General features: G+C 39.7%; 1 protein-coding gene across 3 annotated transcripts; it reads right to left on the bottom strand.

Annotated features, from left to right (window-relative positions):
* Nucleotides 1-564: 564 nt before the first annotated feature.
* tlx2 (T cell leukemia homeobox 2) lies at nt 565-14486 on the bottom strand. 3 transcript variants are annotated; one of them, XM_085180502.1, is made up of 5 exons: nt 13149-14481; nt 6789-7001; nt 5966-6203; nt 3531-3711; nt 565-3037 (listed from the first exon to the last, which is right to left on the bottom strand). In XM_085180502.1, exons 1-5 carry the CDS (start codon nt 13663-13665, stop codon nt 3026-3028), a joined length of 1161 nt encoding a protein of 386 aa, XP_085036628.1. In that variant the 5' UTR covers nt 13666-14481; the 3' UTR covers nt 565-3025. The 3 variants fall into 3 exon arrangements, with proteins under 3 accessions (XP_085036628.1, XP_085036621.1, XP_085036636.1); XM_085180495.1 differs by lacking the exon at nt 565-3037 and having other exon boundaries at nt 3044-3711; nt 13149-14486; XM_085180510.1 differs by lacking the exons at nt 565-3037; nt 6789-7001 and having other exon boundaries at nt 3044-3711; nt 13149-14484.
* Between the last annotated feature and the right edge of the window lie 327 nt (nt 14487-14813).

Here is a 14813-nt window from a genome sequence, read left to right as displayed (position 1 = left end):
GCAGATTTAGTGCAAACCGCTACCAAGTATATTGTTAATCTTCAGTAGAGTTCTTCTTCATTGAGCATTTTCTGCTACACAAAAGGATCACAGTGCTACATTAGAGCCAAGAAACCATAGACGACCTTTTGTCAACAAAGCCTCGCGTGTCAACACATTAGCAGTTTGGCAGTGTCAGACTGTGTTTGCCTTCCTCTGAAATATTGCAGCTGCCACAGACGGAAAAGTTGTTATAACTGCTGAGTGATGACAATACATCTAGAAAAAAAAGAATCTCAAAGAATTTATATCCTGCTTATTTATGCGGTAGATATGCCATGGGATGTTTGTGCATTTGAACATTGGTGTCATGGCATCAAGCCAGTCTGGAAATAAACCTTATCAGATGCTTGGTTTTGTAAAGAATGACAAATATGTCACTGGATTAAATGGAATTTAGTGTATTTATTGTCCAGATGAGGCTGTAAAATTATGCTTTTTGTGCCAAATATGCAGGTCACAGGCATTTTACTTATATATATATATATATGTCGATAGATGGATAGATAGATGTATATATCGACACTAAAATATGCAGGGTGATAACAAATAGGAAATATTTATTGCACAAGAGCAGATCTGACTTGATAGTCATACTATAGAAGTCAAACTTTCAATGCTCGAAGAGCTAAACCCACCGAAGCGTCAACAACTGCCTGATAACGGCTTAAATGTTTACTGCATTTCTCAAGAATGGAAACAGCTGATTGGAGGAGACAGAGCACAACGTGGTGAGCACTTTTTTCGTTTATGGTGCTCCTGTTCAAAACAAAATGCTTGATAGGAAGTCTGATATACCTTGAGCCTCTTTGTTCTTGTTCATCTTGTGTGGTGACATTTTATTGGATAAGGACAGGGCTCCTCAGTGGCAACAGAGAGGGGGGTGGGAGAAAAAAAATCCAGTGCCATGATAGGAGAGGAGGAAAAAAATCTTTAAGCACCTGTAGCAAAACACAATGAGCAGTTTTGAAAACGGTAAAAGGAAGGAATTTTTCTAAAATGGGCCAAGTCACGTCTTCAAGGCATTCGAGATAGAGAGATGAAAGCAGCAGGGAGCGGAGGAAGTGGGGGTTGAGGAGGCATCACCTGGAGAGCTGGCTGTTACTGACACGATCTCAACCAGGCAAGACGCTCTGGAAACTGACTAAACATTGGCACTATGCCTCTGAGAAAACAGAGGGTTGTTGAGGGTGGCTGCAGCTGCAGACAGCTGTTTCGAACCACATCATCAAGCTGCTCTAAGAGAAAGGCAAGGCTCAAACAGGCAGATCTCAAAAAAGAAGGTAAGGGACAGGCCTTCTGATAGGTATTTTTCAGTGGCAGGTACAGCCAAGATTAACAAGAGGTTGGTGTTATGCTTTGCAGTCCAAAGGAACTGAGTAGCTCACTGTTAAGGAAACAAGATAGAGCACAACAAGGCCCATTTCCTGTGACGTTCTTTGTGTTGAAGGCTCATTTACAAGCAGGGAACCTGAATGATGTGTTTACTGTGCCTAGGTCTGCCTAGGTCATTTTTGTTTTGACTTGGGCGATAAGCACGATAGGCTGGATGTGTTGATAACAAATGTTTGCGACTGTCTGGTGCACAGGTGCCCACGATTCGCCCAGACAACAATGGAGGCAAACACCAAAAATGGCTACTCTCCAATAGAGGATGTTTTGTTTTCGTTTTCTAAATAATAGTGCTGTCTTTTGGCATTCCGCTTGTACATTTACCGTAAGTTTAAGTTTAATCGCATTCTTTTTGGCCAAGAGAAGAAACTCTTTCGAAACGTAAAGATACATTAACCATAAAAAAGGCAACAGGTATTTGAGAGATTATTTAGGGTTGAGATTTGCATTCCTGCTGGATTACAGTAAAAGGCAAATGAACTCTGATCAAATCAAACATCAAAATTCTTGTTTAAGGTAACTGTTGATCTCACTCGGTTATGTAATATGTTTTTTTGTGCTGGAATGAAGGAAGGAATGGCATTATTAAACACCATATCTGGCCCCCGATAGTTTCAGCCGTTCCCTGCTATCCGTGCTGTTGAGACCCTATCTCAATCAGTGACCCACAGAAAAAGGCTAAACTTGTTAGCCTTTCATTTGTTGCTTGGTTTCCTGCACCAATCACTGGACAACTGCTTCGTTAAGTCCTCGCAGTTCAGTGGAGTAAAACAAAAATACAAACAAAATCAGGCTGCCGCATTTCAGATGTTCATTTGGCACAGGCACAGCTCGTACTTTCTCATGTACTCTCATTCTAATTTGAGCTGGCATCGGTTTTCAAACCTTTTATTTATCCAGGGAGGCTTTTGCCGAGCACGCTTGCTGTTTTTTCGGCAACGCCCTGCTTCACGTTCACACATGGGAGCTGTAGTCATCAGTTTTTATGGATAAAAAAAGGTATTGCTCTGTCCTACTCATACAGTTTGATGGTATCTTACCTTTGGGTGGTTTGAAACTTTAATGTGTAATCATAGCCAATTCCCATGAGGCTAACTACATCCCTAAAATCATAAAGTATTATTGCACAGTTTTCATAATGGTGACAAACAACAAACAGGAAGTGAGTGAGAGAACCCAACAAGACAATAAGAGGCAAGAAAAACGGAGAGGTTTGTCATCTTTTCAAAAAGTCACAATATTATTTAATATAAAACACCTTTAAATTCGACATAATGAGGAATCCGTGATCAGGGCTTTCACCAATCCACTACCATTTGAACACTGCGGTTGGGGAGGAGATCCACCTTGGCAGCCGCTGACTTCAATGGTACATCCGAGTGCACACAGAAAAGGGTTGAAACATGCATTTACTACATTGTTACAAAGTCAAAAGCGAAAACATGAGGTCTCTTTTTGCCATTATTGGCAGAGAGTCTCTCTGCCACCTTGTGAGGGATCCAGAGGCAAAAGAGGGTACAGTCTTGACAGTTGGGCATGTACAGAGGTGTCCATTTGTTTCCTGGCACTTAGGGATAAAGTGCCCTCTTCTCTTTTAGACCGACAGCTGAAGGGAGAGCGGAAACTTGGTGTAAGGCAGGGAATTACTCAACATGCTTTAGATATTTAAGATAACAATTTTAGACTTGCTTAGTTTTGACAAACATCAATGTAAGTGCGGCTCCTGTGCTGTGAAGTCCGCAAACAGTGTTTTGCAGGTCTGGTCAGTAACCGATAGCTGTGTCTTTCTCTCTACACACTCTTCCCCACCATGTTGCTGGTAACGATCAATGAGTGAATAAGCACATTGTCCATTATTTGATTTGTTTTTTTTTCCAAAGTAAGCATCCTGCATCTATGATATCCCAAAATGGTTCTGAGTTTTTGAATGTCAGTCTTGGAAGAAAATCCTCTCTTGTGTCCATTCACACTCACGACACTTTGGACACTTTGATCAAGACATTCTGTTTTCTCCCCTTCCCTCCCTTTCTCTTCTAAACACACACACACACACTCACACACGCTCACACTACAGATGCTACAGAGGTGACGGAGGTCACCTTATTGTCTTCTGCCCAGGGCTGCAGGTTCTGCAGGGCGTAGAGGGAGGAGTTGTGCAGGCAGAGTGGGTCCGGCTGCAGTGGCTGGCTCAACGTCTTCTGGAAAGCTTCCTGCTGAAGTTGCAGCATCAGCCGGTTGGCCTGCTGCCTCTCAGCCTCCCTCTCCTCCGCAGTCTGTCTCCTGGGTGAAAGGAGGAGACAAAGGAGAGCAAAGGAGGATTTAAGACCAATATAATATTTCTTTTTATGGCGATTGTACACAGTATCGACTTGTATCACGTGCCAGAGCGTTTTAGCAGTGTGCTATGCTTCAAAAAAAGAAACAGTGGGATTCTCTCCCTCCTTCTTTCTTTACTTTTTAAACAGACATATGTAGAATAGATCTGCAATTCTGTTTTAGGTGCTTCTGTTAAATTTTTCCTGGATAAGTTAGCATATCCAGGCTCATTTATTATCATTTCTAATTGACAAAACCAAGAAAAAGCTGGCAGTCTTTTTCTTGTGGTGAAGAATTTCAATCATATGCCGCAATGCCTTAAAATAACAAGAAAAAAAAAAAAAAAAAATATATATATATATATATATATATATATATATATATATATATATATATATATATATATATATATATATATATATATATATATTTATTTATTCCATAATAAATCCTGTGGATTTGCAAATTGCCTGTTTTTTCTTCTGTCTTTGTGCTACACCTGTGCCAGATACTCCTTCTGCTTTTGGCTACGCGACAGCTGATCAAGATGAGTGACAGGTGTTGCTGAAGGAACGTGACTAATAGAGGGGGAAGACATACAAAGCACTTCCTGCCTCAAGGTGAAAAGTTGCATCTGTTTCTTTTCTTTTCAAAGAAACGACTACGCACATCCTGTATATGCACTGTGCTGATATCAACATTTGCTGCGTTGAAAAGTCGTGCGTCTTCCTAAAAAAACAGCCTGTTTTGTAGTTATGTTGGAAAACCTCCAGAGTGAACTGGTGTTTTAGTACTCAACAAAAATTACACTTCTATTTCAATTGAAATAGTGAATGTAAATACTTTTGGCAATTTACTTGAATTACTTTACAAAGGCAAGCATATCTATAAACAGTGGAACATTTTACTCTATCAGTCTTGAAAATTTCTTATTACCATAACAGAATAATTCATGGTGATTTATTTACGGACATTTGGAAATGCTATGTTAAACAACATGTAATAAATGTTCAATTCTCTTAAAAATATAAAGCAAAATACAAATGGCAGCTAGAAATCACCAGCATAAGCACACCTCTAAAAACACTCTTTCAAGCACGCCAACCTCCATCCATTAGCCACACATTATTGTTAACAGCATTATCATAATCTGATTCCCTGGCTGTTGATTTGATCATCCTCTTGTTACTCGCGTAGTCGTCACACAAAGACATCCCTCATGCTCATCCTATCAGGTGCACACTACAGGGAAATGGCATAAATCTCAGCAAAAGTAGGAAATCAGAAAAGCGAGTTAAGCCAATTCCCTTGTTACTCGTGACATGCCGTTCAGTCTGCTGTTTATTTTAAGCAAATTCATTTTTACTGCACTTTGTAGTGGAAACTGTGCCTTAGCATTTATGGCTTAAGGACATGATTGCTAAAGATTTTTTTCTATAAATGAATTTTTTTTTTTTTTAAATGTAAATGAACATCCTTAAACCAAAATTCTATATTATACTTTAATTTACAACAAAGAAGGCAGTGATTTTTAACTGTTTTCTTTAACTTTTAAATAGAAAATCATTCAAAAAAGCTTTAAAGCCATTTACACATAAAAACCCTTAGCGTAATGACTTAAGGTAATTTAGCTGTGTGTAATATGCGTTTGAAATATGTATCCTGCTCCTTTAACAAGGGGCAGGGCATCATAATTTGATTTACTACTCATTTACTTTCAAATGGCTATAAACAACAGTTAGAATGAAGTGAATGAGTGTGTGTTTTTTTCATGGACTCTGCAGTCAATTCCTCCTGTGAGTGTTTCAGTATTGCTTTGGACAGCAGGTTTCTAAAAGGCCTTTCAGGAGGCTCAGGAGTAATTTTGCTTGGTCAAGTGAACTGGCCTCAACTGGCAGCTAAGCTAAGCAAAATAGGTGTTGTGTTGTACAACTCCTTCAATGCAATGTGGGCCATTTTACTTGTCTTCAAAGTAAGACACTAGTAAGCATTTTTGGACGCAAGTGTAAAACAGAGACACATTCTGTAATGTCAGTTTGTGGGACAAGAAGATTTGTAATTCTGAGCAAACATCCTGTCCTAATGAAGTCAAAAACCATCAAGGCCTGTTTGTTTTGCTTAAGTATATAGTGGGATGCAAAACAAAGAGCAAAACGTGACACGTAGAACGGAGAATTATGTTACTTTAGCATCCAATAACACCCTGCTGTAATCTTACCGCCATTTTGTCCGCCTGTTTTGAAACCAGGTCTTAACTTGTGCATCCGTCATCTTCAGCGCCTTGGCCAGGGTGGCACGCTCGGCCGATGCCAGGTACTTCTGTCGGTGAAAACGTTTCTCAAGCTCACAGATCTGCACCCGGCTGAAGGAGGTGCGAGGCTTTTTCCTCTTAGGTGGCGTCCGGTTCTGGTACGGGTGGCCGATTCGACGGGTCACAGAAAAGGGCGAGAGGGCAGCTGAAAGAGGGAGGAAAAAGAGGATTAATTTGTCTGATGAGTGTTTTAAATTTGTAAAATTCTAGAGATTTAACATGAATGCTTGATTGGTTACTTATTTCCATTTTTAAGCTGGAGTGACCTGTTCTTCTGAATTATAAATGTATTTCCCCTGAGGATTTATTTCTATAGACTCATAAACCTAGTTAGTTTTCCATTCCTTGGTAAGATAAAAATTATTGTTCATTTGCTGCTAACTGAGAAAAAAAGCTATGATGTTTGGGGAGTCTTAAGAGAAGGCCTAGAAGCTGCCAACTGAAGAAGATAAACGTCACTGCCACATTTTCCATTTCTGAAGAGCACGCTGAGATGTGCAAACAGAAAAACCAAGGAAAAAGTAACTGAGGCAGAAGTAGAAAGATGGTATGTGAATTATCACTTCAAAATTTAAAGTGCTAGAGGATAAAGACGTGAAAAATACTGACACATATTAAGATTTCAAATGCTGTTTTAGATCCAGTTTATGCTTTCTGGTGGCACACGATGGTGGCTCTTAAAAATTAGCTACAGGTGAGGTTTTTTGGTGGGGGAGAGGGGGTGACTCACCTGGGCAAGCACCCTTTGGAAAAGGATAGTCTGCTAGAAGGCCATTGCCGTCTCGCAGGTGGGCAAGCTCGGGGTAATAACATTTGGCTAATGTCTCCACCGTGCTCCAGACAGGGACCCTGCCGATGTCTCCCTTGGGGAGAGGACAGAGGGATCCGGTGGCCCCCGGCCCCCCTGTGGCCTCTCCGGCTCGGCTCTCCTCTGCCTGCTCCCCTAAAGGAAAGGGAGACACAGTGAGGTCCCGCATCTGGAGCACAGCAGCAGCTGCCGCCGGGCGGGCACCGACGCATAGCAGCTAATCACATGAAGGAGGCCTAAATGATGAACAGAGTCTACTTTAATGCCATTTGCTTCTAGTCTCTTAAGTTAGCGTTTGGAGATCTTTAGCTAAGAAATGAGATATATGCCATTCAGAAAAAAAATAAGTGACATCTAGCAGGATTACACAGATACAGATAAATCAAGCCCTGGCTGACCAATCAAAAACCTACAGCCAAGGTCATCCTCTGACAATGTGATGAAGCTCCATAAGTACTATTCACAGACCTACATAATATAATTGCAAGCCTAACAAAACACAATTTCTGAAGGAAAGTAGATTTTGGTGGGTCTTTTTTCATCACAATAATTACATTTAAAAAATATTTGATATTTGCAAAATGTCTTGGAGCACAAACATGAAGCGTGTGTCATTACAACTCAAGCAATAACCTCAATTTGCAATTGTGTAACATCTTGCACAGTGACATCATTTTTTGCAGGATAGGCTGCCATAAACTTTACACGCATTACTATTTAGAATATAGACACTTTGTAATAAATGCTATTTCAAAGTCTTGCTGTACTGTCTTACTTTGTCTCTTGTCGCTTAGTCACTGTTCCTTCTCAAAAATATAAACTGCAGTTTTGCACTGTAAGGGTGTACATTGTGTTTTTCTTCACTCTCTGCCTCAGTGCCTCGTGGTTCTCTTTCAACTGCCGGGTATTAATAACAACTTATCTTCTTGCATCATAAAATATCTATGAATCCTGTCTATTTTGTCAGCCATGGGTAAACAGAAGATCGATAAATGTAATGAGATCGTTGGCCATAGATCCACTCCCGAGCCACATTCTCATTCTGAATGGAAATCAACAGAAGAAAAGAGAAAAAAAATATACTTTCTGTCTTCGTCTCTCCTTCTCTCTCTATCTCTATGTCATCCGTCCCCAGCAAGCTGTTTTGCCTGCTGTCTTACAGGGTGTTTATTTGTTTTTGTTTTGTCAGAAAAGCTCACCAGGAGCCAAAATGAATATGAAAACATCTGCATAGGTGTCCCCTCAGGGTTACGTGCTGCTCCTGCTGCTGCTGCTGTTCTCAGAGTTTTCAGCGACTTGAAAATTCATTTGCTATACAGACGCTGACAATTTGGATGTAAAATAGAACATGAAATTATTACGCACTTGGCAGTCATTTCAAGGGAGCCGCCAACGTCCCCTGATGGTGCTGAACACGAGTGGCAAATTGAAGCGTACACAAACAAATGATTTGTAAAGTAAAGATGAATAGCTACTATGCACTGTTACGGTAGGTCACATAAAGTTAACATCACGTAAGTGCAAATTAGCAGCACAGATTTAGTGTCTGAAGTGAAAATGTGCTACAGTTATTGGCTTTTGCATGGATTTATAGTGACCATGACCTCTTCGTTCCCTCTCATTATTATTTTTAATCTTCTATGTTAATATTCTTATAATAATTTCACATTATGTGCTGCTCTGATGCTCAATAATAATAAAAAATGGTAATTGTACCCCTCCAATATTCCTTTTGGGACTTAGACCGGCATCTGTAGTATTTAATCATGAGTTTCTAATGACAAAATCCCCAAGATATTTCTATAACACTACTATAGGTGCTCACAATGGACTGGAGCACCTCCACAGTCCTTAATACTGAATTATACGGCCCTTATTGGACTTCATAGTGTGTTTCTAAATCTCCTGTAAAGCCACATTCTTACAGTAACTTTAAAGTGGAGTCTTAAATGAACAGCACATGTGTTAAGCAACATATCATTTTTGCTTTTTGTGTCTTTGCCCAAATCTATTTGGAGCTTTATGGGTCCCACAGAGAAAGCAAGCGTGCCTGTTGTTGCTCCCAGCGGCAGGTCTGGCTAACTAATACAGCATTAGATGGCTATTTCAGGCCATCTGTGAGCTAAGTAATGGGCCAGGCACATACAAGCACGTTCAGAGGCAACCTAACATGCAGCAACACCCTTTAGACCTGACAAGTACAGCAAGGCTTTGCTTTACAGTGTGCAAAATCCTGATAAATATATGATCCCGTGGTGTGATACCCCACCAGACATGTTTAATGCTTTTTTTTTCTTTGGTTTTACTCCATATGCCTTCAGGTTTATCCATTACTATAATTATCGAGACTGTGAACTGCAGTATAGAATCAAAATGAATTATGCAATGTGCTGGATTTTAAGCCAAACCAATTAAGAATACCCTTGCTCAATTGCATCAGTGAGTAGCTTAGTTTAGTGACAGTCAGTGTAAACTAGCTGGATATAACTGGATTATAAGTAATATGTTACAAATAATAGTACCGAAAATTAAAGCCATATGGAATAACAAATATAGTAGTCAAAATTTTATAAATCTGAAATATATCAGAAATACTGATGGCAGTAATTTGTATCTGAAGAAGAATACCACTCCTGTACAGATTCCAAATGTAAGGGTATAATAAGTCCCACGAGCTTAGAGTTTCCATAATTAGGAAATGAGTTATTAAATAAAGCTATAAAACATAATTATTTTTCTAATAATTAATTGTTTTCCTATAGCTCGGGAAACAGTTAAGCAGTCTGTATGTGGCCATTATCCCCAACAAAAAAAGCGATCATGTAAGTGTTCCCATGAAACAAAGAAAATGAAAAGAATCACCAGCAACCAAAAATAAATGCTGCAAAACACATCGCACATTTTGTTCCCCCTCTTCATCAAATGGAAAAGAAAATGGGTGCGAATGCTAAATCTGTTGCCTGGATAATACAATTTAGCATAAGCATATCAAAAAATAAAATGCTACCGTGGAGAATATGTTTGCCATAATAAAACCACTTATACTTAATAACACTTCCCGGTGACAGCGCCTCCCGTCCCCACGGCGGATATTACCTTTGTAGCAATCTAATAAATATATCCGTGAAGGATTCTAAAGGGGATATTGAAATATAACATGAACATATATTGCTATTTATTACACTATACGCAACAAAAAGCAGGGATACTGTCTTTTGTCACACGGAAAATCAGGCCAGCGTGGAAGCAAAAGGGCAGGAGCGGGTTCAGCTCTGAAATAAAATCATATTTTTTTCGGCCCTGCTGCCATTTACACCCAGACACAGATATACAGGAGAGAAAAGGCGCTTTAATTATATTTCTTTTATTGCTGTTAGGTGGTCTACGGTGAAAGACGCTGTATTATTTCTCTGTTTATTGTCAAAATGTCCAAACAATTCAAAGAACATATTATTATGTACTTTGATCCTTCATCACAGATCACAAATTTCTGTTAGATTATTATTATTATTAGTAGTAGTAGTAGTAATCACTAGTGGTAAAAGGCTTGGTTTCTTAAAATTAGTACATATTTTACTTGACATTTTGTGCTGTAAAGCCCACTTTTCATTTCACTATCCATTACATTTTTCTTCAGTTACTAACTAGTCTTAATTTTCATTACATATTATTGTGATATGTTTTATGTTATTAATGTATTATTTTTTTTAATTCGTTTCTGACGTAAAAAAATAATAATGTGAAAAAAAATAACATTACAAATAAATCTTGAACCCGGGTTTATTTATTTTTTTGAGCAGAGTACATTGAAAAATAAAGGTGGCTACTGTTAGCCTCCGACTACTACTGCTGCTGTTGCTGCTATAGTAGTGCGTGTGTACTTTTACGCACGGTGCGGCTTTATGTATGATTTTATTCTTCTCTGGTTGATTTTTGCCTACATGTTCAGGAACAGCAGATGGAAAATAGCAGCTAGCTAACCCTGGTGAACTTATTTTAATTCTTCACTCGTCCTTCAGAAATAAATAAAAATAAAATAACACAATTAGTTGTAATAAAATAGCCTGGCGCACAACATTTTAGGCCTGTAAGCGCTGAGTGAATACACAGAGGAGTGGGTGACCACCAAGGATTCATCAGTAGGCTACATGAAGTGTATCTTTACAGATGGATAAATGATGCCCCTATAACCCGTAAATCTTTTGCGACAGTCCAATCCAGCTTACTGTGATTAATAACACGAGTTTGTGCCATGTGGGAGGCATCCCGGCGTGAAAAATGAGAATCTATTGTCCAAGTTAACAGGTTTCGTTTACATCTCTGCAAGAAAAAAAAAGAAAGAAATCCTGCCATGAATGCCAGAGCTGGAAGCATTTGGCAACATGTTTAGCTGTTTAAAGCTGCACGGGACCGTTTTTCTCCTCCGGTTTCAACTTGGAAGGCGAAAAGGAAAAACAAGAAACAAGGAGAAACATTTAAAACGGTGCTCTACCCATCAGGATAGATGATAGTCCATTTGATTTATGGCCTTTTATGGGAAACAGAGCAGGCTAAATCTGGAGTGTTTGTGTGTGTATATCTGAATGTGTGTGTCTGCGCGTGTGTGTGTGTGTGTGTGTGTGTGTGTGTATGTGTGGATAGTGCTACTGTAGTTGCTGCTGTAGCTGGTCCTGCTGCTGGTGATCTTTGGCTGATCAATACAGAGGAAAGATATAAGCTGCGAAATAATTACAGCGACACAAAGCTGAGAGAAATTAAACGAGGGGCCCTCGGTGACTATGAGTAAAATTGATAAGCCTATTTACACTGTATCTTTTTGCAGATGACATATCGTCCCCCGGTATTTAATAATTAATCAGGTAGAAAGAACTGAAGAGTGAATATTTAATGCATGGAGAGGAGGGGGCGTGCGCGCGCAAATCCATGATGTTCTTCCTTTATAGCAATGAGGTCATGAGAAAAATATAAGCTGAACCACCCCTCCCCCACCCAAAAAAAGAAAACAGAGAACGCAGAAATCGTTTTTAATGAAATACGTTTACCTATCTCAGCTTATTCCAATAAAATTTTATTGGCTATCGTTATTTTTTTTTCTTTACCATTTTCTCTCTGAGAATTATCTTTCGTATGTTTTTCATATAATTTATTATAAACAATATATAGTCGTTATACTAGAAAAGAACTTATCTTCAATTGCATTACATTTGAATATTTAAATAAGCATATATATAATATTTAAATAAGTAAAGCAAATATCTCATTTTGGATTGAGAAGGAAACAAATAAACAAAACGATGTCAGCCTTTAAGTAGCATGTAATTCTGATAGTGTTGAAAGGCGTGTGGGGTTTTGGGAACAAAAATGGCAGCATGTGTTTGCAGACACCTGAATAAAAAACATAGGCAGGAATTATGTAACTCATCGTGGGCATTAAAAGCCCAAATGGCACAAAAATCGACTTCGGTGAATTTCATTTTTAAGGCAAAAAATAAAAGCAGCTGGTTCTGAAAGAAGTAAAATTGGAAATAAAAACTACAAATTAAAAAAAAAAACCCACTGAAGTCTACATATAGTCTGCTAGAGTAAGTCTGCAAGCAATATTGTAGCTGTTGTCCAATTATAGGTTACTGCTGTGTCATAACATTTAACCTACTATTTATTAATATCTATTTACTAGCCTAATTTACTCAGCTCAAATAATAATAATAATAATAATAATAATAATAATAATAATAATAATAATAATAATACGTTATCATACATTCTTGTTTAGAATTTAACATGTCATATATTGTTTCTACGGTGACTCATCTTCTTGCTTTCTCAATTGGCTCTCCGGGAGAGGGAAAAAAAATCATTCATCCTCATGAAAAAACGGGGGACGTCGTTATCCGTCATCCGCTGTAAATGGAGAGTGATGGTCCAATACTGATTCATCAGCATGTCCGAGTCAATTTCTCCACTCGTTTATCAGGCTGCCCTTCCAGCATAATAAAACTGACTGTGTGCGCATATATGATTCGTTATAGATTACAACCTAAAGATGAAATCATCAGCGCCACTTTGTTGAGCCATTAGGCCCACTTCACGCTTCGTCGGTCGGAGGTTGTTTTCAACACAAGTGTTAGTAAATTCATAATTTCCTCTTTAGTGGGTGTGAGGAAAATATTCACTTTTTTGGTGGTAAATAACGAGGTCTTGGTTTCTGACCTACTATCTCTGTGTTCATGAAAAACATTAAACTACAAGTGTTGTGGGACCAGGATAAGATTTATTCTTTACCTGTTAATCTGTCCTTGGCGAATCTTCTGCTGCTTTCCATCCACGGAAATGTGAAGTTTGCTGCATTCCCCATTCCCATCCCCGGCATCGAGGGGATGCCGGGTCCGATGCCCGGTGGATGCGTCGATGGGGGTGGATGAGGAGCAGCAGCGGCGGGTGGCGGTGGCGGAGGCGGCATGGGCCTGTGCGCCGGCACCCGAATTACCCCACCTGCGCCTCCAGAGTTCACGTTAACGTTCATGTTCATGTTCATACTGACGTTCATGTTCATGTTGACATTATAGGAGCCGGCTAAACCCGCCGCTGCTGCCATGGAGCAGGCCGGGTTGTAGACGCTGTTGTACCCGTTGCTGTAGACATTAGAGGCCAGCGCGTAATCCGGGTCACCGGTCCGGTTGGGGAGCATGCAGCCGCTGGACTGGTCCGAGCTGTTGAGGATCTGGTCGATGCCGAAGCTGATGGGTTCATGCTGCTGCTGGTGCGTCTGGTTCACCTCCTCGATCCCAGTGTGCTCCATAGTTTTTGTTCGTAATGTGCTTGTCAGTATATTTTATCAGCGCACGGATGTGTTTTTGACATAAAGCAATTCACGCCTTTGGGAATGAAGTATTTGGATGTAGTCTGCAGTGGTGAGCTTTTTTTTTTTTTTTTTTTTTTTTTTGCTTTCGAGCATCGACACGGGCCTGTTCTACTCCCAGGAAACCAATAAGGTGTCCAGCGCTATCCAAAATCTTCCCATTATTTTTTGTCCAACAGTGGGATCGGGTGTTCCCTAAATTAAATGCCTATCCGTCGGACTAAGAAATACCGTATCCATCTTTAATAGCGAGTTCTTTCCAAGTGAATTAGATACAAGGCAGCTTTACAACAAGAAAAACAGCCGATAAATGCCAAATGGCTATCCCGAGTAGCCTACTTACTGAGAAAAATCCGAGATTTTGGGGGGGAGGCACCTCTCTGGAGAGACTTGATGCGCTTTGTTCGCCTACTCGGGCAAAGACGATCCATACGCTGGGGTCATGATAGGATAACCAAGCTCGTCGCATCAAAATGGAGCTGAAGACAAAACAAAACAACCCCGAAGAAGCGAAACGAAGCGCTGACCTCGAAGGCGTGTTTATTAATTGGAGGGGAGCGCGGAAGAGGGCTCTGTAGTTCTGAATGGTGAAGTGCGTTTCAGCAGGTGAGACTACCCTCTGCGTAAAAGCTGCCATTCGGTCCTCCAGCCAACCCTCCTTCCCTCCCTCTCTTCTTCCCTCCCGCCTCCACGGTAGGACAGTTGTTTTGCTCGGATGTCTTAAAGAAACCGCAGCTTTTTATTTTTTATTCAGCTCTTCTGGTTTCAAATGCAAGGTTTCGTGCATTTAGTGGAACTTAGGCCCGCGTCAAGTGGCTACTTTCACCTTAATGCTCCTCTACGTATCAGAGATTTGAGAACTATGCTAGGTCTTCAGGAATGATAATATTTTTTCAGTTTTAAGAAAGTAAATTATTTAACAAAAATCTAAATTGAACAACAGTGTAGAGAAAATCACAGGACAAAAAAATGAACGTTGTTGTCTGTGAACATAAACTAAAGACTTATTTAAATATTTCCCACAATAACATTATGTGGTTTATGACAGCAAATGGTCTGATAATCATTATCTTTATGTTATGACCAAG

Source organism: Neolamprologus multifasciatus, chromosome 2 (genome assembly GCF_963576455.1).
Source record: "Neolamprologus multifasciatus chromosome 2, fNeoMul1.2, whole genome shotgun sequence".
In the NCBI taxonomy this organism is placed as follows: Eukaryota; Metazoa; Chordata; class Actinopteri; order Cichliformes; family Cichlidae; genus Neolamprologus; species Neolamprologus multifasciatus.
The sequence above is the reverse complement of the archived record's forward strand: the minus strand, read 5'-3'. Positions and strand labels throughout refer to the sequence as shown.